At 42.8% G+C, this 22,641-nt stretch overlaps 1 protein-coding gene across 6 annotated transcripts in view; it reads right to left on the reverse strand.

Moving 5' to 3' along the window:
• Window positions 1–22,641, reverse strand: part of GLIS3 (GLIS family zinc finger 3) — a 658,803-nt gene that overhangs the window by 61,094 nt on the left and 575,068 nt on the right. For all 6 annotated transcript variants that reach the window (XM_033925462.1, XM_033925454.1, XM_033925471.1 and 3 more), the window contains one exon: window positions 16,566–16,734. In XM_033925462.1, coding sequence (XP_033781353.1) covers window positions 16,566–16,734 — 169 coding nt within the window. The remainder of the gene's footprint in view (window positions 1–16,565; window positions 16,735–22,641) is intronic.

The raw sequence follows: 22,641 nt of genomic DNA on the forward strand, positions 1-22,641 counted from the left end.
ATTTCCTTTTCTCTGGAAAGAAGATGGAATAAAATATTTAGGCATTTTTATTAAAAACACATTGGAAGAAACAATAAAAATAAATGAAAAATTATTATTGCAAAAGGTCACGGAAATGTGTGAGCAATGGAATCCTTTACACCTTTCATGGTGGGGGAGAGTTCAAACTATTAAGATGATGATTTTGCCTGTAGTTTGTTATCAGTTGGGCATGCTAACTGTATTTTTTCAAGGGTCCTTTTATAAAAAGTTAAATAGCATTCTATTAAAATTTATTTGGCTGGGGAAAACTCCTAGAATAGCTTTGGTATCTTTACAAAGATCAATTTCAGAGGGAGGGGTAAATTTTCCAAACTTTTATAGGTACCATCAAGCCTATATTTTGCGTCATGGTATGTATTGGATCCTCCCAGAACTCATGGAAAAACTCCCAGATTGGTTATATATAGAATGGCAACTCATGTCTCCAATTCGATTGTCACATGTTCTCAGTATCAAAATGCCTAGTTATAGTAAAGATAATAAAATACTAGCAGATACATGGAAAACTCTAAGATATATAAGCAATTTAACAACTATTCCAATTTACAAATCTACAAATCAATCTATATGGGTAAACTCCAGGATTCAAATTGGAGGAGAAAGACTACTCTGGAAGCATTGGATGATAGCAGGAATACGTATATTAGATGATATCATTTCTAATGGTACTATGCTTGAATTTTCACAGTTGCAACATAAATTTGGACTGAATAAATCAGAAAATTTTAGATGGATGCAACTGAAGCATGCCATTCAGGCGGGGTTCCCTGACTGGAAAAATCTTAATAATCATTATAGTATGGAATTCCTTTGTTTTCAGACAGACTTCCTGGGTCACCAGGCCTCCCAGTGGTATAAATTATTAAATGGATTTACTAAGAAGAAATTAAAAACTGGTTTAAGAGATATTTGGAGCATTGAGATTAAGCATGAAATTACTGCATCTCAATGGCCACGAATTTGGTCTTGGAGGATGAAATGTACGGTTTCAGCATCTATGAAACAAACTTGGTTTTTTCTGTTGCATAGAACGTTATGGACCCCTGTTAGATTACAAAAACTAGATAGTTCTTTGTCTAATAGATGCTGGCATTGTCATTTAGAAGTAGGAACTTTAGATCATTTATTGTTTCACTGCCCATACATTATGAATTTTTGGAAATCAATTTGGGACCAAATTAATAATTTATTAGAAAACCCAGTGGCATTGACTTATGATACTGTAATATTTGGTATGGAAATGAGAACCAAAAGTCAGATTTCGGCAAATAACAAAAAATTATTACTAATAATGACTGGAGTTGCCATTCAACAAATCACATTTAACTGGAAAGATTGGAAGAGATTAAACTACAATTTCTGGTGGAACTCTTTATGCCATATTTATAAAATGGAAAGGTTTATTGCAGTACAACGGGGCTATCTTAAAAGGTTTCAGGATATATGGAAACCATTAATGAAATATTGTAAAGATTAAAGTAAAACTGATTCCCTTATATTAATTATTATTTTAAGATGCAGGGGGGGGTGTATTTTAATATCACATGTTTTATATGATAATAAAATATATGGGTGGGTGGAATGGGATAGGGATGGGGTTAAGAATTTATGAGATGTATCAATGAATAATTCTAAGTGATGTATTTATTATTTATGTGAATGAATATATTATAACACTTTATGTAATCTTGAAAATGAATAAAGAATACAAAAAAAAAAAAACACTGGAGGACACCCAGTGAGCCAACCTCAGCTGATGAGGAGCCAGAACATAAGAACAAAAAGAGCAGACTGCAGTGATGATGTACTGGACGCCAAGACAATCATAAAACACATAAAACAGTTTGTTTCCAAAAGGACTGAACACGGTCTGTGTTTCGAAGCAACACTCCTTCCTCAGGGGTCCAAATACATGTCAGAACAAAATGACCTGATGGATAACAACTGAATAAAAGCTGGAGACAGCAGTGAGTAACCGTTAGTGCTTTTGCGCGATGGAAACAAAAGGCTCCTTTTACGAAGCTGCGGTAGCGGCTTTAGCGCGCGTGACTTTTAATCACATGCTACCCCGCGCTAGCCGAAAAACTACCACCTGCTCAAGAGGAGGTGGCAGCGGCTAGCGCGTCCGGCGGTTTAGCGCGCGCTATTACGCGTGTTAAACCGCTACCGCAGCTTCGTAAAAGGAGCCCAAAGTGTTTTATGATTGTTTAATAAAATCTTGGCGTCCTGTACATCGTCACTGCAGTCTCTGCTCTTTTTGTTCTTCGTTTTGATATTTGATTGTAGTTAAGTTAGACTTTTTTTTGTTTGTTTGTTGGGAGCCGGAACATAGGACACAGCAGTGATGATCCAAAACTGTGCCCTGCATGTATCCCAGGCTCTTTACTGAATTTGTTTTTATTTTACACTTTTCTGGTGCCTGATTAGTTTAAATAAACTTGCCATTTCAATAAATACTTTTTCAAATGCATTCTGTAAAGCATGAGATTTTAGCTCATTACTATTTTCAGCGTTCACAGGGCAATATAACAGAAAAATTTTCTTGTAAAGACAAAATTGTTTGCTCATGTGAACCAGATTCATAAAGGGAAGATTTCTCCCATCTCCCTCCACTCCTACAGCTGTTCCCTTGCTCTCCCCAACCACGCCTCAGCTTTATTTTTCTCCATCCTCCACGACAGACTCAACCCCATTCCTCTCCCGCTCTCCTTTGCTCTTTCTCTTTAGTCCCTTGATCTCCAGGAAGGCTCCTCGTTCCATTCTAGGGGGACACTCGATGAAGTTACAAGGAAATACTTTAGGAAATATTTTTTTCACTCGGAGAATAGTTAAGCTCTGGAATGCGTTGCCAGAGGATGTGGTAAGAGTGGATAGCGTAAGAAAGGTTTGGACAAGTTCCTGGAGGAAAAGTCCATAATCTGCTATTGAGAAAGACAAGGGGGAAGCCACTGCTTGCCCTGTATTGGTAGCATGGAATATTGCTATACCTTGGGTTTTGGCCAGGTACTAGTGACCTGGATTAGCCACCGTGAGAACAGGCTACTGTGCTTGATGGACCATTGGTCCTACCCAGTAAGGCTATTCTTATGTTCTCCTTGTGGGTGCTGCTTAGAGAACCACAGGGAGACAAATTTTCCCCGTCCATGCGGGATCTCTATCCCTGTCTCATCCTCACGAGTTCTGTCCTTGTCACTGCCCCATTCCTGCAAGCTCTGTCCTCATCTGCACAATCATAAGTGTTTGAGGCTTGTGCGGTTAAGGCAGAGCTTATAGGAATGGGGATATTGAGATCCTGCAGGGCTGGGGCCACATTTCTCTCTTCATTCTGACCTTGGGCTTGCCAGTGCACGGCCAACCAAACACCATGGATGCAACTATCTCTGACTAGAATACAGGGCAGTGGTCCTCATGGATGCAGCATCTGCGCTGGGCCCATGCAAATCAGTTCCTTCTGCTTAACTGTCCATCCAAGGCTTGCACAGCTTTTCGTTTCAGCCCTTTGCCTGCTAGCATTTGTGGTGGTAGCCATGATCCTTGGACCAAATGAACCAAACTGCCCCCACCCCCCCAACCACAGCTGTCTCTCCTTATGCTTACACATATGCAGTCTTCATCTCAAACTCCCATGAGCCCATGCTTGTGGCTAAAGCCTCCACGGGGGGGGTGGGTGGGAGCAACTGGAACACTGTTTCCACTAAGCTGAGCAGGAGTCCTCCATTTATATTCCTGCCAATAGAAGGCGCTATTTCACTATCACATTTTCCATAGTGAGACAGGCTAGCTCTGCAAGACTCCTGGGAACTTGTCTGTATCTAGTGATGGAAGACACAATATTGAAGTCCCCCCTCCCCTCCCCAAACATACACACACACACCCAGGCAGCAATACAGTTGGAGAACTCCTGCCCAGCTTAGAAGGAACAGTGAACTGGAGGCCAGCACCTGCAGCAACCTCAAACAGACTGACTATAGATATCGCAGGTCCTTCCTGCTCCCTAGGCAGAATTCTTCAGGAAAAATGCTAAATTCTGCATAGGAAGAGAATTATGGTTTGTGTAGATATACAGCATTCCCTTGGGAGTACTACATTGATGTGCGATGTACTCCACGCCGTCATGTTTTGTTTCCTAACTCACAGTTCTCCGGATGCTTCCATGCATATCTAAATGTTGTGGTATAATTTAATCGGACCCCAGAAGAAGGTTACTCATTAATAATAATAATAATAATAACAGCTTATATACCGCAATACCGTGAAGTTCTATGCGGTTTACAAAAGATTAAGCAAAGGTACAAATTGACTGACTTCAAGAGGGGAAGAAGAAAGAGAAGTAATAAGACAAGAAATTCATTGTTGAGGAGAAAAGTGATCAAAAGGACAGTAGGTCTCTATTGAGGGGAAAGAGATAAGTGGATCAGTTGTCAAGATGTTTTAGGAACAGGTGTGTTTTTAGACGTTTCCTAAATTCCTCATAAGTAGAGGGCGAAAGTAATTGTTCTAGGTCTTTACCCCATGATGCTGTTCATAACCGAACCATGGACCATGTGGGGTCCACACCACAATCCTTTTCTGTGTGTTTTATGGATTTACTTATTTATCTGTATCACTTTTATTTGTGAAGACTTTTATTAAAGACTTTTGCATGAAGACCATCATTTCCACAGTTTTGATTGTACTCAATTTTCCATTTAGCAGCTAAATATTGACACTGAATGAATAATGGAGGCTCACCCTTTCTTCTCCCTCCTTTCATTCCTTTATTACATGGATTATATTGGGCTATTCAGTCAGATTTTCAGCTCTTACATAAAGAGCATTAGGCTTTGAATATCAACCCGCATTTCTATTTCACCTAGAAATAAGGACAGCAGGAATGACTGAGCAGTTTTAGCTCTGTTTTGTATCTGTTCCTCTTACTTGCTCTCCAGAGCCTTGTCACTGTTAGTTGACAGTGTTTTCTTGAAAAGGAAAAAAAAAGGTAAAGCCTCTTAGCGGCCAAGTGTTTCAGCTAAGGCAGGAAACAATCTTTGTTGTTCTCTAAACCACAGTATTCAGTCTTATTCCATGCCAGATAAAATGAATTTTGTTTTACAAGAAGATTAGATGTTTACTGATTTCATGCATATGTGGCTTATGCTTCTAGAAATAGTGACTGGCATTTTCTGATCGTTTACAACAAATACATTAAAAAAATAACCACATACTGAAATAAGGGAATAAAATCACTTCCACAGATTTTATTGCATAAGAAAACCATGTAAATTGGTACTTCTGAGGCACATTACAGGTCACAATAAACCAAATGTTTGTTGCAATGTGAATATAAATGTGACTGGTAGAAACTGAATAAAGATTCACTGTTAAAACAAGTCCTTCCACTTAACTACCGTATACTAAGACCTGGTGGTCCAGCGGTGGCCCGGGACAGGAGGGATCCCTCCTACCTCCTGACCTGGTCAACTCTAAAAATACTTACTTCCCTCCCGCCTCTCCCGTGTACTTTTTGAATTCCCTGGCAATCTCGCGGTGGGCTGGGACAGGAGGGATCCCTCCCGCCTTCTGTCCCAGCTTACTCTGAGATTTATTTACATCCCTCCCGCCTCCCCTGGGTACCCTGGTGTTCCAGTAGTGAACTGAGCAGGAGCGATCTTCCCATGTTCCTATTCGGTGAAGAGCCACTAGCTGAACGACTGCCACGAGTTCTTGTGAGTCCCTCAAGAACTCCTGGCAGTCATTCAGCTAGCGGCTCTGTGACGAGCAGCAACGCGGGAAGATCGCTCCTGCTTGGTTCACCACTGGACTACCAGGGAATTGAAAAGTATGTGAGGAAAGTATGCGGGAAAAAATTGTCACAGTCAGCCGGGACAGAAGGTAGGAGGGATCCCTTCTGTCCCGGCCCACTGCTGGTCTACCAGGTCTTACAGCAGGCCCAGTGGAGACATGCAAGGCATCGGGAAGGAGGGAGTGGGTACAGGGCAGGGAGGGAGGGGGGCTGGATGCAGAGCCTGGCAGGGGAGGGAGTGAGGGATGGGGATGGGTGCAGAGCCTGTCAGGGCACTTGAATATTAACCGCCTAGCTCATATTCAAATCAACCCTTTTTGGGGGGTCGGCTTATATTTGAGTACATATGGTATGTTGATCTCAGGACAGAAAGAAAAATAACTATATACCTCCCTTATCAACAGATACATGTTAAAGAACAACATACCTGCTGCAATTGTTCTGTATTTGAGGGAATTAAGGGCCCTTTTTTTAAGCGGTTGAAATATGGTTATTCAAAGAGGTGTTTTCTTGCTGATCAAGTGGCCCAATGAACTCTCTCTGTCATCAGGTCCTGAACCCTTGTTTCCCTTCCTCCCCTTGCCCTAATTAGGGTTACTATATGTCCAGATTTACCTGGATAAGTCCTCTTTTTAGAGGACTGTCCGGGTGGTTTTTGAAAACCTGACAGTTTGTTTGGGTTTAGGTGCTCGGGGATGTGTCCGGAGGGCGCGCATGCGTGTGACATCATCACATCCCATCCGTATGTGCTCAGAGGCCCTCCAGACGTGGCCCCGAGCTCACTGAAGGAGAGAAGACGTTTGTGCAGGGACAGGGCTGGAGCGGAATGGGGTGGGGTCATGTGTCCTCTTTTTTGCATGAACCCTAGCCCTAATTATGTCCACTCTGTCTGTATGTGTGTTGATGATGGTGGGATTGACACTATCCTATTAGGAAATTGTTATTCCTTTCCTATTCATATTATTAGATTGTACACCCCCTTGCTCTGCTATAGCAGTGAAAAGTGGTATAGTAAATCCAAATTAAATAAATATGTTATTGCACTTTCTGTGAAAAATTCTACAAATGGCACCTAAAATTACATAGATGCCGATAAAATTTGATGCGAACACTATTTTCATAAAGGCTGCTCTGGGATAACGGCTCTTTACAGAATAGCATTGAATGCCGAACTCTGCACTCATCTTTGGGCGTGAGGACTTAGGCTGGCAGAAACCTGGTGCAAATCCTGTTGTGCAAGCTGGGCGCAGATCTCTGAAATTCTGTAACACCATGTGCATCATTTTTCAACACCCCTGACCCGTCCTTGCCCCTCCCATGACCACACCACATTTTGAATTGCCCGCAATCCAACTTAAGCATCTATTGCGGTGTCTCTCAAATTGTGTGCCAAAGCACAGAGGTGTGCACCAAAGAGATTCTGGATGTGCCACGAGAGATTCCAGAATTTTACTTTATTTTTAAAAATTCCCTTCATAATTATACAGTATACTAGAATAGAAACATAGAATATGACGGCAGAAAAGGGCCACCAGCCCAACAAGTTTGCCCACTCTATGGACCCTCCCCCCTAAGCACTTCCTCGAAGTGAACCCACATGCTTATCCCATTTTTTCTTAAAATCGAACACATTGCTTGCCTCAATTACCTGAAGTGGAAGATCATTCCAACGATCAATCACCCTTTCGGTGATGAAATGCTTCCTAGTGTTGCTATGAAATCTCCCACCCCTGAGTTTCAATGGATGCCCTCTTGTTGCCGTAGGTCCTGTAAGGAAAAAGATATCTTCTTCTACCTCAATACGGCCAGTAACATATTTGAATGTTTCTATCATATCTCCCCACTCTCTGCGTTCCTCGAGAGAGTATAGCTGCAACTTATCTAGACGTTCCTCATATGGGAGATCCTTGAGTCCTGAGACCATCCTGGTGGCCATTCGCTGAACCGTCTCCACTCTCAGCACATCCTTTTGATAATGTGGCCTCCAAAATTGAACACAATATTCCAGATGAGGTCTCACCATGGACCTGTACAACGGCATTACAACTTCGGGCTTCCGGCTGCCAAAACTTCTTCGGATGCATCCCAACATTTGCCTAGCCTTGGATGAAGCTTTCTCTACTTGTTTGGCAGTCTTCATATCTTCACTAATGATTACTCCTAGATCCCGTTCTGCAGCAGTTCTTGTTAAAGTCTCACCATTCAGAGTGTAAGTACTGCATGGATTTCTGCTGCCAAGGTGCATAACCTTACATTTTTTGGCATTAAAACTGAGTTGCCAAGTTGCGGACCATTGTTCCAGTAAGAGTAGGTCCTGCGTCATACTGTCGGGCATTGTGCTTTTGCGCACTATGTTGCACAGTTTAGCGTCATCGGCAAATAATACAATTTTACCTCGAAGTCCGTGAGGCAGGTCCTGTACAAAGATGTTAAATAGGATGGGACCCAAGACCGAGCCCTGTGGCACTCCACTGATCACTTCCGACGTTTTGGAGGGAGTACCATTTACCACCACCCTCTGAAGTCTGCCGCTGAGCCAGTCTTTAACCCATGCCGTCAATGTTTCCCCTAATCCCAACAAGCTCATCTTGTTCAATAACCTACAGTGTGGGACACTGTCAAAAGCCTTACTAAAGTCCAAGTACACAATATCCAGGGACTCTCCCATATCTAGCTTTTTTGTTACCCAGTCAAAGAAACTGATCAGATTGGATTGGCAGGACCTTCCCTTTGTAAATCCATGTTGGTAGGGATCCCTTAGTCTCTCATCATTCAGGATCGTATCTAATTTGTGTTTAATCAACATTTCCATAAGTTTACACACTATCGATGTGAGACTTACCGGTCTGTAATTTTCAGTCTCTGTCTTGCATCCCTTTTTGTGCAGCAGAATGACGTTAGCTGTTTTCCAGTCCAATGGGACTCTTCCTATACTCAGGGAAAGATTGAAGAGCGTAGCTAACAGTTCCGCAAGGACATCTCTCAACTCCCTAAGTACTCTGGGATATAGTTTATCAGGTCCCATGGCTTTGTTCACTTTGAGCCTTGATAAATCTGCTTTTGAGTGATTTAGTTTTTGGCTCTTGGTGTAATACACAGGCATTTGTTGTTACCTTCATTTTTTGCGGTACATTGTATACCTTATTTACCACAGACCCCTGACGAAGGCATGTTGTCTGAAACACGGACCGTGTTGGGTCTCTTGGTTGGTAAAAAGGTTTTTTATTACTGCATTCTAACTTTGGTACAATAAATTCTTGCATGCATTGTGTACATTGTCTGCAGTTTTTGTTTGGTTATACTGTAGTTCTCTGTAATAGGTCTCTCTGCTAAATCACTGAAGCGGAAACTGCAAATTTTCCTTCCACCTCCAAACTCACTACTTGTTCCTCTGACCCTACTCCTATCTAGGGTTGCCAGATTTCCTCTTTGAAAAAAAAGAGGATGCCTGGCCCTGCCCTGCTCCGCCCCCAGTTCCGCCCAGTTCCGCCCTATTTCTCTCCAGCCCCGCCCCCTCATGAACCTCCCTGAGTTCGAAGGCCACATTTGGAAGCTTTTACGCATGTCGATGCAATGATGTCACCCGCATGTGCACGTGCGTATATCATCTTCATGGTGATAACTGCGCATGCACAAAGGCTTCCAGACGTGACCTCTGAGCTCAGGATTTCCAAAAACCAGACAAACTGCTGGGTTTTGGAAATCCCTCTGAGCACCCAGACAATCCTCTAAAAAGAGGACATGTCCAGGGTTTCCCAGACATATGGTAACCCTTCTCCTACCGATCTACTTAGCGCTCTCTCTCTTACTGTCATCCCACCTATCTTGTCATTTCTCAATCTTTCACTTTCCACTGCAACTGTTCCTGATGCCTTCAAACATGTCATAGTTACAACACTCCTTAAAATATCCTCACTGGATCCTACTTGCCCTTCTAACTATCACCCCCATCTGCCTTCTCCCTTTTTTATCCTGGCTTCTTGAACACTTTAATCGGACTTCTGCCCTCTTCACTCTATGTAAACCGCCCTTGCTAATGTCTCCAATGACCTGCTTCTGGCCAGATCAAAAGGCCTCTATACTCTCTTCATTCTTCCTGAGCTTTCTGCTGCTTTTGATACTGTTGACCACCACTTACACTTTTGATACTGTTGACCACCACTTACACTTACGTTGTCCTCACTTGGGTTTCAGGGCTCTGTTATTTCTTGTTTTTTGTTTTAATTTTCCCATTACACTTTTAGTGTGTGCTTTGGTGGATCCTCCTCCGCTGCTATCCTATTATCGGTCGGAATGACATGGGGACAAATTTTCCTGTCCCATCCCAGTGAGTTCTTTTCCTGTAAGCTTTGTCCTCATCTGCACAAGCCTCAAATACTTTAAAATCATAAGTGTTCGAGGCTTGTGCGGTTAATACAGAGCTTACAGGAATGGGGCAGGGACAAGGACAGCGACAAAATCCATGGGGACGGAGTGGAGAAATTAAGTTCCTGCGGGAATGGGAAAAATTTGTCCCTGTGTCATTCTCTACTTGGGATCTCTTCTTTTTGTCATCTACATTTATTCTCATCTCATGATGCTCTGATCTCATCCCGTGGTTTTCAGTATCGCCTCTATGCTGATGACTCACAAATTTATATCTCTACACCTGACATTTCCACAGGAATCCAGGCCCAAGTCTCAGCCTGCCTGTCCGAAATCACTGCCTGAATGTCTCACCGCTATTTAAAACTAAACACGGCAAAAACTGAGTTTCTTATCTTTCCTCCTAAATCTATCTTTCCTCTTCCCCTAGTCTCAATTCCTGTGAATAACACTTGTCCCTGTTTTTTGTCAGCTCCATGGTACAAAAACACTATTGTTAACTTTGGTACCTCCCTCAGCAAAAGAAAGGATATGATTCTTCTGCAATTTGATATTTCTGCTGCTTTTGACTCAATAAGAACATAAGAATAGCCTTACTGGGTCAGACCAATGGTCCATCAAGCCCAGTAGTCCATTCTCATGGTGGCTAATCCAGGTCACTAGTACCTGGCCAAAACTCAAGGTGTAGCAATGGTTTTCAGGCTAAATGAGTTAGGCATTACTGGAACTGTCCTAGCATAGCTGACTCAATTTCTGTGTAATCAATCATACAGGGTACAGAAGAAGGGAAAATTCACTGATTTTTTGAAAACCAGTGTGATGCTCCTTTATTATTCAACATACCTAAGATCATTAGGAGACTGCGTAACTTCTTTAGGCCTATATGTATTGTCATATCCTGATGACATCTTTCCGTTATGACCAGCTCTGGACTCATACTCCAAAATGCTTGAATCTTTATCAAAGGCCATTGATGTGGTTTACACATGGGCTACAGATAATTTCTTCAAATAAAATAAGCAAAAAACTAAACTCATCAAGCTCAGCAGTTACAAAGTCATTCCTTGCAAATGTTTCAAACTATCTAATGATGAAATTGAAAATAATTCCACAGTATTAGGTGTCATTCTAGACTTGGGTCCATCTATGAAGAATCAGGCAAATTTCCTTATTAGGAAGGTATTCTATAGGCTACATCAGTTACTAAGTATTAAAAACATCTTTAGACCACACTAGTTTTTGCATCAGAACTCATGCTATTGTTGTCACTAAGATTCTGTAACTGGCGCCTAAGTTGGTGGCCAACTAAAAAGCGGCCGCCAACCGTGTGTTAATCACACAACAGCGCCGATTACAGAATCGTGTCTAAATTCAGCCAAGATTGGTGACTGAAATGTAGGCCCGGAAAATGCTGGCATACATTTCAACCACTTATCTATGCCACCATGGGAGCCTGAAGTCAGGCTGCAGCAGTAATAAACTGATCGCGGCAGGGGAAGGTATCCCCGATCAGCTGATCGGGGGAGGGGGGAATACCCCTGCCACGATCAGCTGAGTGGCTGCAGCAGGGGACCCCCGACATCAGAAGGAGGGATGACCACTCCCTCCTGCCAGAACCCCAAAACCCCCTTTCAAAGTCCCACAGCAAGAGGGATGCCTTCTCCCTCCTGTCGGAACCCCCAAACTCCCCTTTGAAGTCCTGCAGCAAGAGGGATGCCCACTCCCTCTTGCCGGAACCCCCAAGGCACCCCCCAAACCATGATAGGCAGTTGGGATGCCCATTCCTTCCTGTTCGCAGCCCCCCCCTCCCTCCCAAACCCATGGTTCAGAAAAGAAACTGGTTTGGGGAAGGACTGGGGCATGTGTAAGAGTGATGTCATAATGTATTCTATTTATTTATATACATGTATGTAAATGTTTATTTGGATATTTTTGAAACATCACAATGGCATCTTGATAGTGTTCAAAAACAGTAAGTCATAGCCAGCAGAACATCCTAACAAAAAAAGTGTGTGTGTGTGTGGGGGGGGGGAAGAGTTAGAATGGTACTACTTCTACTATTTTCCATTTCTACACTTTATAAAGCATACACGGTGCTGTACAATCAACACCAACAATAATTTACCATGTGGGGATGTAGCAGTGGGAATGCAAATTGATTTGAAGAAAAGATTATCACCTGGGTGTAGGTTTTTTTTTCCAGTGCATTGGCAATAACTGAATGCCTTCCGAAATGATCAGGTCTATGAGATGAGGGTCAGTGTTTACGTACGTCCAAATTGCTTTGCTTTGTCTTACAATAAACTCCCTGTCCCATTCACATTTGTCAATTTTAACTCTAATTTATGTATTTTATTGTAATGTAAACTGCCTAGAAGAGGTAAGTTCCAAAACCTATTAAGTATATTCTTTTCAAAAATGAATTCATACCGGAAACAAATTTCACACATTCTGTAGATAGCCATAAGACGTGTGAAATTTGCACCAGAAATCATTTACACTTCTCCCTCCGTATTCGCAGTTTTGATTATTCACGGTTTTTAGCTTGCTGGCTCCTCCCCCCTATATTACATCAGCTTGCATAGAGAAATCGCTGATTCCAAGTGTTTACAGAGAAAATCACTGATTCCCAGCACTTTGTTCACCGTGTTTTGCCTCTCCCTCAGAAACAGGCCAGGTCTCCCACCATGTTATTCACGGTTTCACCATATTCACGATGGTTTTTAATAGAAAATAGCAAATAATAAAAAAGTTATTTGCAGTTTTTCAGTATTTGCGGTTCTGTTAATCCCCTATCACAGCGAATATGGAGGGAGAAGTGTATATGATATTCAGTGAGAAAAAATTTCTTATGTTGGCTTGAATTCTCGAAAATAAAAACTTGCATTTATCTTGATTTAGTTGGTTTTGTGTAATTTATTTTTGGATTAAAATAATAAAAATAACATTCAAACCTTCCAAATAACAAAACACCCTTGTATTTGTCCAGAGGGCAGCTTCTTGTACTTAACAGGTTTTGGAATTGACCTCTTCAATTAGTTCATGGAATGTCTTGAGAAATAGGTTCCCTGTGAGCACATACAAAATGCTCTGAGCATTGAAGAAGTTGAGATTGCAGATTACCTGCCTACAGGAGACAAAGCTAAATGATTCTGAGCATTTCAAGCTGCAGAGAAGCTGTGTGAAGGAGGCGTTATTTGCATCAGTGAGCACTCAAGACAGTGGAGGTAGCAGTCTTATTCAGTATACGTGTTGCCTATCAGTTACATAAAGGCAGATTTCAAGATATTAGGTGAAATGGTGAGGTGGCTGTGTTAGTCCACTTTTCAAGGTAATATATAGAAGTAAAACAAAGGAAATAAGGTAATGCCTTTTTTACTGGACTAACTCAATGGATTTTATGATGAATTTTTGATATTAGGTGGTGAGGGAAGTTCACATGTTCAGGTCAGGACATGGAGAAGTCCCATATTAATTTGCAACAGTGCATCTTAAGCTTTTCTGAGGCACACCTAGCCAGACAGGTATTCAGGGTTACTATAGTGAATATACACGAGAAAGATTTACATATTGTAGAGACCAATTATATGCAAATCTTTCTTATGGATCTTCATTGTGGTGTTTCTGAAGACCTGACAGGCAATGCATGCCTCCAGGAGAGGGTTAAAAAACACTAGCTTAGGTAAACTATCAAGGAAAGAGCTTCTTCTAAAATAAGTATGGGATTCAGTGGCATAGTCAGGGAGGACGGTCCGCCCCGGGCGCCGTATTGGTGGGGGCGCTGGCATCCAACCTCCTCTCTGCTCCTGCTCAGAGCGGAGCGGAGACTCAGAGGAGACATGATAGAGACTTTCAAGATCATGAAGAGCATAGAGAAGGTAGAAAGGGACAGATTCTTCAGCCTATTGGGAACCACAAGAACAAGGGGGCACTTGGAAAAGTTGAAAGGGGACAGGTTTAGAACCAATGCTAGGAAGTTCTTTTTCACTCAGAGGGTGGTGGACATCTGAAATGCACTTCCGGAGGTTGTGATAGGACAGAGTACACTAAGGGGCTTCAAAGTAGGATTGGACAAATTCCTGAAGGATACAGGGATTGAGGGATACAGATAAAGGTAGGGACAGCTTATGAAAAGGGTAAGGATAAAGGGGATACAAGGGTGTAGACAAGGATCTCCTTAAAGGTCATGGACCTGGTGGGCCGCTGCGGGAGCGGACCACTGGGCACGATGGACCTCTTGGTCTGACCCAGCGGAGGAGACTTCTTATGTTCCCCATCACCCCACTACCGCGTACTATCTGTTTAACGCTTTGGGCATGAGCAGTAGCCCCAACCTGCTGCTCGTGCCAGCGTCAGCTCTTCCTCTGATGTTACTTCTTGGACCCACGCCTAGAAAGTGACATCAGAGGAAGAGCAGACGCTGGTGCAAGCAGCAGGTTGGGGTTGCTACTTGTTCCGGGAACGTTAAATGTTAGAGAGGTATGGGGAAGGGAAGGGGCAGGCGTGCGCATGGCAGGAGTGGCAGGGGTGGGGTGGAGAAGAGGGTGGGGTAGGGGCTCCTCTCACCCTCACTACACCATTGATGGGACTAAATGTAAATGTTGTTGTCTCTTCATATGCAGTAGGATTAGTGTTATTAAAAAGCTGTAGGTGATGGGAAAATGTCCAGGGATCCCCTACATATGCAGGGGAGTAGCAGCTTTTTAAAATCACTGCTCTTGTTCTAAATGAACATACTGAGCTACTAACAAGGGTGTAATCTCCAGATCACCCCCTCCAATAGCAATCATTCCACCCCCTCCCCCAACAGTGACCCCTCACTGGACAACCCCATGGCATAAACAACTTTCCTATTGGCCTTCTTCACCCCCTCTGGTATCTAGTTGTGGTAGGAGCACCTCCTAGTTGCTCCTATTCCTTTAGTTCCAAGTTCCAAAATAGTCACAGTGACCACTATTGCTAATCTGTGGAGGCACCCAAAAAAGAGGTGTGTATGGGGGGGAGGGGAGGATCAGAGGTGATTGCTAATTGGGGGGGGGGGGTTATTGGGTGAGTGATCAGAAGGTGTCCCAGACCTTTGCATATACATCTGCCCTTTCAAATGGTTGTAAATGCTTCCTCTCCATGCTGCTAGCATTCCAGTCTGCCAATCTGCCCCTGTAAATGCTACTATTTACACATGGGGATACTTCTAACAGGAGTGGGCAATCTGGATCCTCGAAGGCCACAATCCAGTCAGGGTTTTAGGATTTCACCAATGAATATGCATGAGATCAATTTGCATGCACTGCCTCCACTGTATGCAAATAGATCTCATGCATATTCACTGAGGGAAATCCTGAAAATCTGACTGGATTGCGGCCCTCATTGCCCACCCCTGTTTAAAATAACCCCTATAATGCCATATAAGACCCAGAGGGTAGGCTCCTAATTGTAATGTTGTAGGGTAGGGAATTATTGCTTACTAATGTGTATGCATTAAATGCATATACGTTTAATTTCCTTATTCAAACTTGATATCCCATTAATCTAGAACAGGGGTAGGCAATTCCAGTCCTCGAGAGCCAAAGGCAGGTCAGGTTTTCAGGATATCCACCATAAATATGTATGATATAGATTTGCATCTCAAGGAAGCAGTGCATGCAAATCCATCTCGTACATATTCATTGTGGATATCCTGAAAACCTGACCTGCCTTTGGCTATCGAGGACTGGAATTGCCTACCCCTGGTCTAAAAGATCAGAATGGTTTACAATACATAAAACCATGTAACAACCCCCCTTCCCCTCCCCCTCCCCCCTCATATATTAAGAATGCCATTGTGTTGCATATGCCTAAGGCAGGGCTGTCCAAGTCCGGTACCTCGAGATCTACTGGCAGGCCAGGTTTTCAGGATCTCCACAATGAATATGCATGAGAGAGATTTGCCTGCACTGCCTTCTTGTTATGCAAATCTCTATCTCATGCATATTCATTGTGGAGATCCTGAAAACCTGGCCTGCCAGTAGATCTCGAGGACCGGACTTGGGCAGCCCTGGCCTAAGGTGTCATTTCTGCAGGAAACTTTAACCTAGTAATGGATTCTCATTTACTGTAGATGAAGCTTTATGGGTTTGATGGAAAGAGGACATCAGAGAATGTGGACTCCTATCCCCATGTCAAAGTCTAGATCTGATGGATGCATGGCAGTTGATGCACCGTATCAATAGAGATTATACTCATGTGTCTTGTGCTCATACCTCTATGTCCCAGATAGATTGTTAAGTATCAAAAGAGATGTTCACAGGCAGATAAGATTCACATCAAAATGGAGATAACAAAGCTTACATCAAAATGGCAGATAACAAGGCTCACATCAAAATGGAGATTTCATTACCTTTCAGACCCAGAGTCCACAGCTGTGAGAGGGGGTAACTGAGCAGGAGGGTTGTGGGGGCTGCCCTGTACATTGTGACCAGGAGATGGGTGACTGGGAGGATGCTGGGATGGTACAGAACCAGCAGCTGTTCCACTTCGACTTGAGTGAGTGCTGGAAAACATATTACCTGAAATGAAAATGAGAACAACATTTAACCTAAGGACAGGCTTGACAAGACTCTGCTGATCAAACACCACACATCTTTATTGTCTAATCATTTTATTTTATTTTTCATGCAGTTTGGTCCAGATCTTTCTTTGTCACTTTCTCTTTTTGGGTTTCTTCTAAGTCCTTTTCTAGGATCTCGTTTCCATTCCTGTTTCTTCACTTTCTCTGGCTTCTTCTCATCTAACTCTGGCATTAATCTTTCTGTTTCATCTTTTTTTTCTCCATTTCTCTCATCTGCCTTTTTATTTACCTACTACTAAATTTCATTCCTCCTTTCCTTCTTTTTTTCACCTAATTATCAGCATTCCATTTCCATTTCCAATTCTTAATTCATCTTCCCATTCCTTCCTCAATCTCTATTCTACCCATCTTTCACCCACTTTCTAGTCTGCTATTTCCACCCTCTGCACTCGCTCCCTCACCAGCTCCAGTCCCATTACTTATCCTCTGTCTACTCTTCCCCTTTTTTATATCTTATCCCCTATCCAAGCTCCAAATATTCCTGTAACCTCCCCCATTTCTATCTTCTCCCACTTCCTTCAAAGACCTGTACCCTTCCTTTGTCTGTTGCCCTGTCTATAGTCCTTTGTATCTCTCATCTGCCTTCCAAATTTCTTTCCTTCCCCATATTTCCACTCATTCTCAAAATCTATTCATACCCTTCATCCTGCTACCTTCTCCCGGTTGCCTCCACTTGCCCCCTTCTCATCCTCTGACTACTCCCAGACTGTTTACTGTATTCTAGAGCAACTATCTCCTTCTCACACAGTACCCCTACTCAGCGGCATACCAAGGGGTGGGGTGAGTGGGGTAGGTCCACCCCAGGAACAGGCCATAAGGAGGTACTCCCAAGGTTGGCATCATGGTCCAGAAATCTCTTCCAATAGCAGCAGCCTTCACAACTGGCTGCTCTGCTGGTGTCAGGCCTTCGTCTCTGTTAGGTCCTGCCTTCACAGAAGCAGGAAGTAAGCGGGACCAACAGAGCGGAAAAACTGACCCTGGCAAAAGCAGCAAGTTGTGAAGGCTGCTGCTGCCACTGATAAGAGAGAGAGAGAGGTACCCATCCTGGGGGAGGAAGGAGGGAGAAATGCTGCCCCCCAATTGGAGAGGAAGAGGGTTTTCAGGTGCTTAGATATGGCCTGACACTGAATATCCAGGTTTTATCTACCTGGTGGTGGCCAGCATTAAAAAAATTTTTTTTTTTTAAAATCACTCATTGCCGCTGGCTGAACATCGACTTAACTGCATGTGTACGAAAACTCTGCCCCTAAACATTCTTACACACAGCTCATGCAAAAGTAGGGTACGTGCCTTCTCAGTGGTGTTTAAATATCAGGGGAATGTGTTCAAATTATGACTGCTCTACCAAAAGCTACTCCCCAAAGCACTTACACTTAATTTGTGTAAAAGTGTGCATGCTGTTATTACTGCACATTCTTTTAAGCAGGTGGAGGGGGGAGGGTAATGTTATAAGAGGCCTTATGGATGTATCAAGGCATATACCCATGAAAAATCTTTATATTATAATCCCCACAAACTATAAGCATATTTTAGATAGGTTGTGGGTAGGGGAATTGAGACATTCACGTCGAGATGCACTCAGTTCCTTCCCTTTATTTTACAAAAGGTTCTGCCAAACTTGGAGCCTTTTGTAAAATACCTATAATGGCATGCAATACTGCATGTGTATTTCTCAGATTCAGCACAAGTAGCAATTTTAGAAATGGAGTTGCTGTTCTGAATTGATCAATGGATCAACAGGAACACATTAAGGGATAATGACTTCATATTCTGTACTTTTTTATCCGCCCTGCTTGGCTCCTCAAGACTTTCAAACCCCAGTTATTCATCAAAGCCTGATTTTCAGTGATGCTCATCTTTCTGGATCCCCTATCTCCTGTGCCTCTCAACTATCCTCTCTATGAATTAAAATCAAATGAATTGTAATAGCTAAGTAGGAAGTTACATTCATCTCAAAATTAGAAGAAAACCCCACAATATGGACAAGAGAAATATTAATCATTTTCTTTGCCTGAACTGTAAAAGCTTTTACTAGCATTGCCACTTTTGATGACATATGTACATTCACTCTAGGGTAAAAGCCACAGGCTGAGTGCTTCCAACACAGCTTGGAGTATGTTTATAATTGCTTAATGCACTTACTAAGGTGACTTATTCCTGTTCAAAAACAGAGAGAGAGAGAGAAAAAAAAAAAGACTCAAACAAAAATCTTCTTAACTGTGGAAATGGTCTGTGCTGTCTATTCAGCAATTTCAGACTCTCATATTACAGAAATGGAATGCCTAAGCTAGCTGCAGGTGATTTTTTTTTTAAATAGGACCAGGCTTTAGGATATAGTCGTCTTTATTGTTATACAAAAGAGGAATAGGAAATATGGCCTATGGCCTGTTTTGTGATCGCTAATAAACATATTTTCCAAAAAAAAGACCCAAATTCTATAAATGGTGCCGCTAGTTAGGCACAATTTGAATGGCACCAATTTGTATTGGTTTAATTGCCTTTAATTGATGTGATAATTGATTGTGTCATTTGAAAACAATTAAAGTCATTAAAAAAAAGATAGCACCTTCACAAATGGCACCAGAACCACGAATACGGAGGCACCCACCAGCGCCTAAGTGTAAAATAGGCGTGATTGATGCTGGAAGTCCCCTTAGGCATCGGTGGGTGCCTCCGTAGTCGCGATTCTCCTCACAGATAGGCACCGGAAATGTAGGCCTTGCAAACCCTGGCCTATATTTCGGTAATGTAGAGTTCCTATGAGCATCGGGGGCAGCGCTGGCCATTCAGCACGGCGAATTCAGCGTTAGAAACTGCTAGCGCAGTTTAATAGAAGAAGGGGTTAGTGTTTTGAATGCCAGGCAGCATATCTTGAATTCCATTCGCTTTTCTATTGGTGGCTAGTGTAGCTCTATGAGAAATGGTGCAACATGGTCAAATCTTGGCTTTTAGAATATAAGCTTTGCGGCAGTGTTTTGTAACAGTTGGAGTCTTTTCTTTAGGTTCATGGAAATTCCAGAAGACAGTACATTGCAATAGTCCAGTAGAGACAGTATAATCAGGTGTACTTACTACGTCCTACCCCACCCCCACTTTTTTCGTTACCAGTATTTGTGGATCTCTACCTATAACCCTAACTGTAACTCAGGTTGTTTACTTATTTAGACTTTTTGTATTAATTACCGTGATTGTATCTGACCCTGATCCTGTCTTGCCTCTAGGCTGTTTGTATTTAAACCCTCTCTGATTCTGTATGGTCTTTAGATAATTTGTGTTAACTGCATCGAACTTTACAGTGTATTGCGGTATGCAAATAACATTATGTTATGTACTAGTATCCTGTAGTGTTGTTGGAAAAAGTAGGATCCCACCCTTCTTAACTTTTGTAGTGTAAGAAAGATTTCTGGACTACATTGTTAACTTGGTCCTCAAAACTCAGCAAACTGTCTAGAGCAATGGTCTCAAATTCGCGGCCCAGGGGCCACATGCGGCCCGCTAGGTACTATTTTGAGGCCTTCGGTATATTTATCATAATCACAAAAACAAAATAAAACAGTTTCTTGATCATATGTCTCTTTAGCTATAAATTACAATATTATTATTAAGACTTAGCTAAAAGGAAAGATTTAAAAACTATAAAGAGTTTTACCTCATGCATAAATGTCATTTCTTTAATAAGACATTAACTATTTTTTCTGAGGCCCTCCAAGTACCTACAAATCCAAAATGTGGCCCTGCAAAGGGTTTGAGTTTGAGACCACTGGGCTAGAGGGATTCTTTTATAAAACTGTAGTAGAATATGGATCCATACACAGGTCTTTCTTGTGCACTAAGGCCATTTTTAGCGCTGCTAGAACATTGCCAATTTTCCATTTTCTGTATAAATGGCCACATGTTTCTGTTGCCATTAGCACATGGCCATATTCAAAAATTAGCATCTGAACCCTTATCACCACTTATTTTGTAGTGGGTAAGGGACACACACTAATCCCGTGCTAATCAGTTAGTGTGCAGCAATGTGGCTGTGCTGATTAGTACAGACTAGAGAGTTGCGCGGGAACAGAAATCCTATCCGTCCCCGCCAAAGTCCCACTCATCCCCACCCGTCCCCGTGAGGACTCCCACCCGTCCCCACCCGTCCCCGCGAGGAATCCCCTCCGTCCCCGCCCATCCCCGTGAGGAATCCCCTCCGTCCCCACCCGTCCCTATAAACTTCAGAAATAGTTATTTCAGTTAATTATGCTACTGAATTAAAGGCTCTGGTAGAAACCCATTTAAAAATAAGCAAAAAGACTTTATTAATCTAATCTAATCTAAACCTTAAGTTTATATACCGCATCATCTCCATGAGAATGGAGCTCGACACGGTTTACAAGAACTTAAAATAGTGGGTAGAGAAGAAGAAAAAGGATTACATGAACTTATGTGTAGAAGGGGGGAGAGAAAGGGGGGAAGGATAGAGCTACAATTTGCTGAAAAGCCAGGTTTTCAGTTGTTTGCGGAATAACTGAAGGGAGCTCAGGTTCCGCAGCGGGGTGGTGAGGTCGTTCCAAAGACCTGTGATTTTGAAGAGAAGGGATTTTCCCAGTTTGCCTGAATAGTGGATGCTGCGTGGAGAGGGGAAGGCTAGTTTAAGCCTTTGGGCAGTTCTGGAGGAGTCGGGACTGGAGGAGTTGAAAGACAGTGGGATAAGAGGAGGCAGGATTCCGTGAATGATCTTGAAAGCCAGGCAGGAACATTTGAAATGGATTCTGGAGATTATTGGGAGCCAATGAAGTTTGGCAAGGAGTGGGGAGGCATGGTCAGACTTGCGTTTTGAGAAGATCAGTTTGGCTGCAGTATTCTGGATTAGCTGGAGTCTTAGAATACTTTTTTTTGATAGATTTAAGTAGATGGCATTGCAGTAATCTAGTTTGGAGAGGATGATGGATTGGACAAGGATGGCAAAGTGTTGTTGGCTGAAGTAGGATCTAGCTTTCCTCAGCATGTGAAGGCTGAAAAAGCATGATTTTGCCAAGGAGTTGAGGTGGTCATTGAGGGAGAGAGAGGAATCGATAGTGATACCAAGGACCTTGCATGAGAACTCGAGCTGTAGTGTATCGCCTGTGGGTAGTGTGAAAAGTTGGAAATGTTATTTGGAAAGAATATATACTTTGAAAACGGGTTTCTACCAGAGCCTCTAATGTTTATAAATTTTTATCAACACAACTAATATACTACTTTATCCTGAAGCAAAAAAAAAAAAGAATTTTTTTCCTACCTTTGTTGCCTGGTTTCTGCTGTCTCTCTTCTCTCTGCGTCTTCCATTTGCTCTGTTACTGTACCTCTCCCTTTCTCCCCCTTCCAAATTGGTCTGGCACCCATCTTCTTCCCTCCGCTCCCCCCATAGTCTGGCATCTCTGTCTTCTTCCCTGCCAGCTTCTTCTCCCCACTCTCTCTTCCCCATTTCCTTTCAGCGTCCTTCTCCCCCCATCTTCCCCATGTCCTGTCAGCATCCTTCTCCCCCCTCTGTCTTCCACATGTGCTTTCAGTGTCCTTCTCCCCCCTCTGTCTTCCCCATGTCCTTTCAGCGTCCTTCTCTCCCCTCTGTCTTCCCCATGTCCTTTCAGCGTCCTTCTCCCCCCTGTCTTCCCCATGTCCTTTCAGCGTCCTTCTCCCCCGTCTTCCCCATGTCCTTTCAGTGTCCTTCTCCACCCCTTTGTCTTCTCCATGTGCTTTCAGCGTCCTTCTCCCCACCTCTGTCTTCCCCATGTGCTTTCAGTGTCCTTCTCCCCCCCCCTCTTTCTTTCCCATGTCCTTTCAGCGTCCTTCTCTCCCCTCTGTCTTCCCCATGTCCTTTCAGCAT

Source organism: Geotrypetes seraphini, chromosome 1, assembly GCF_902459505.1.
Source record: "Geotrypetes seraphini chromosome 1, aGeoSer1.1, whole genome shotgun sequence".
NCBI lineage: Eukaryota > Metazoa > Chordata > Amphibia > Gymnophiona > Dermophiidae > Geotrypetes > Geotrypetes seraphini.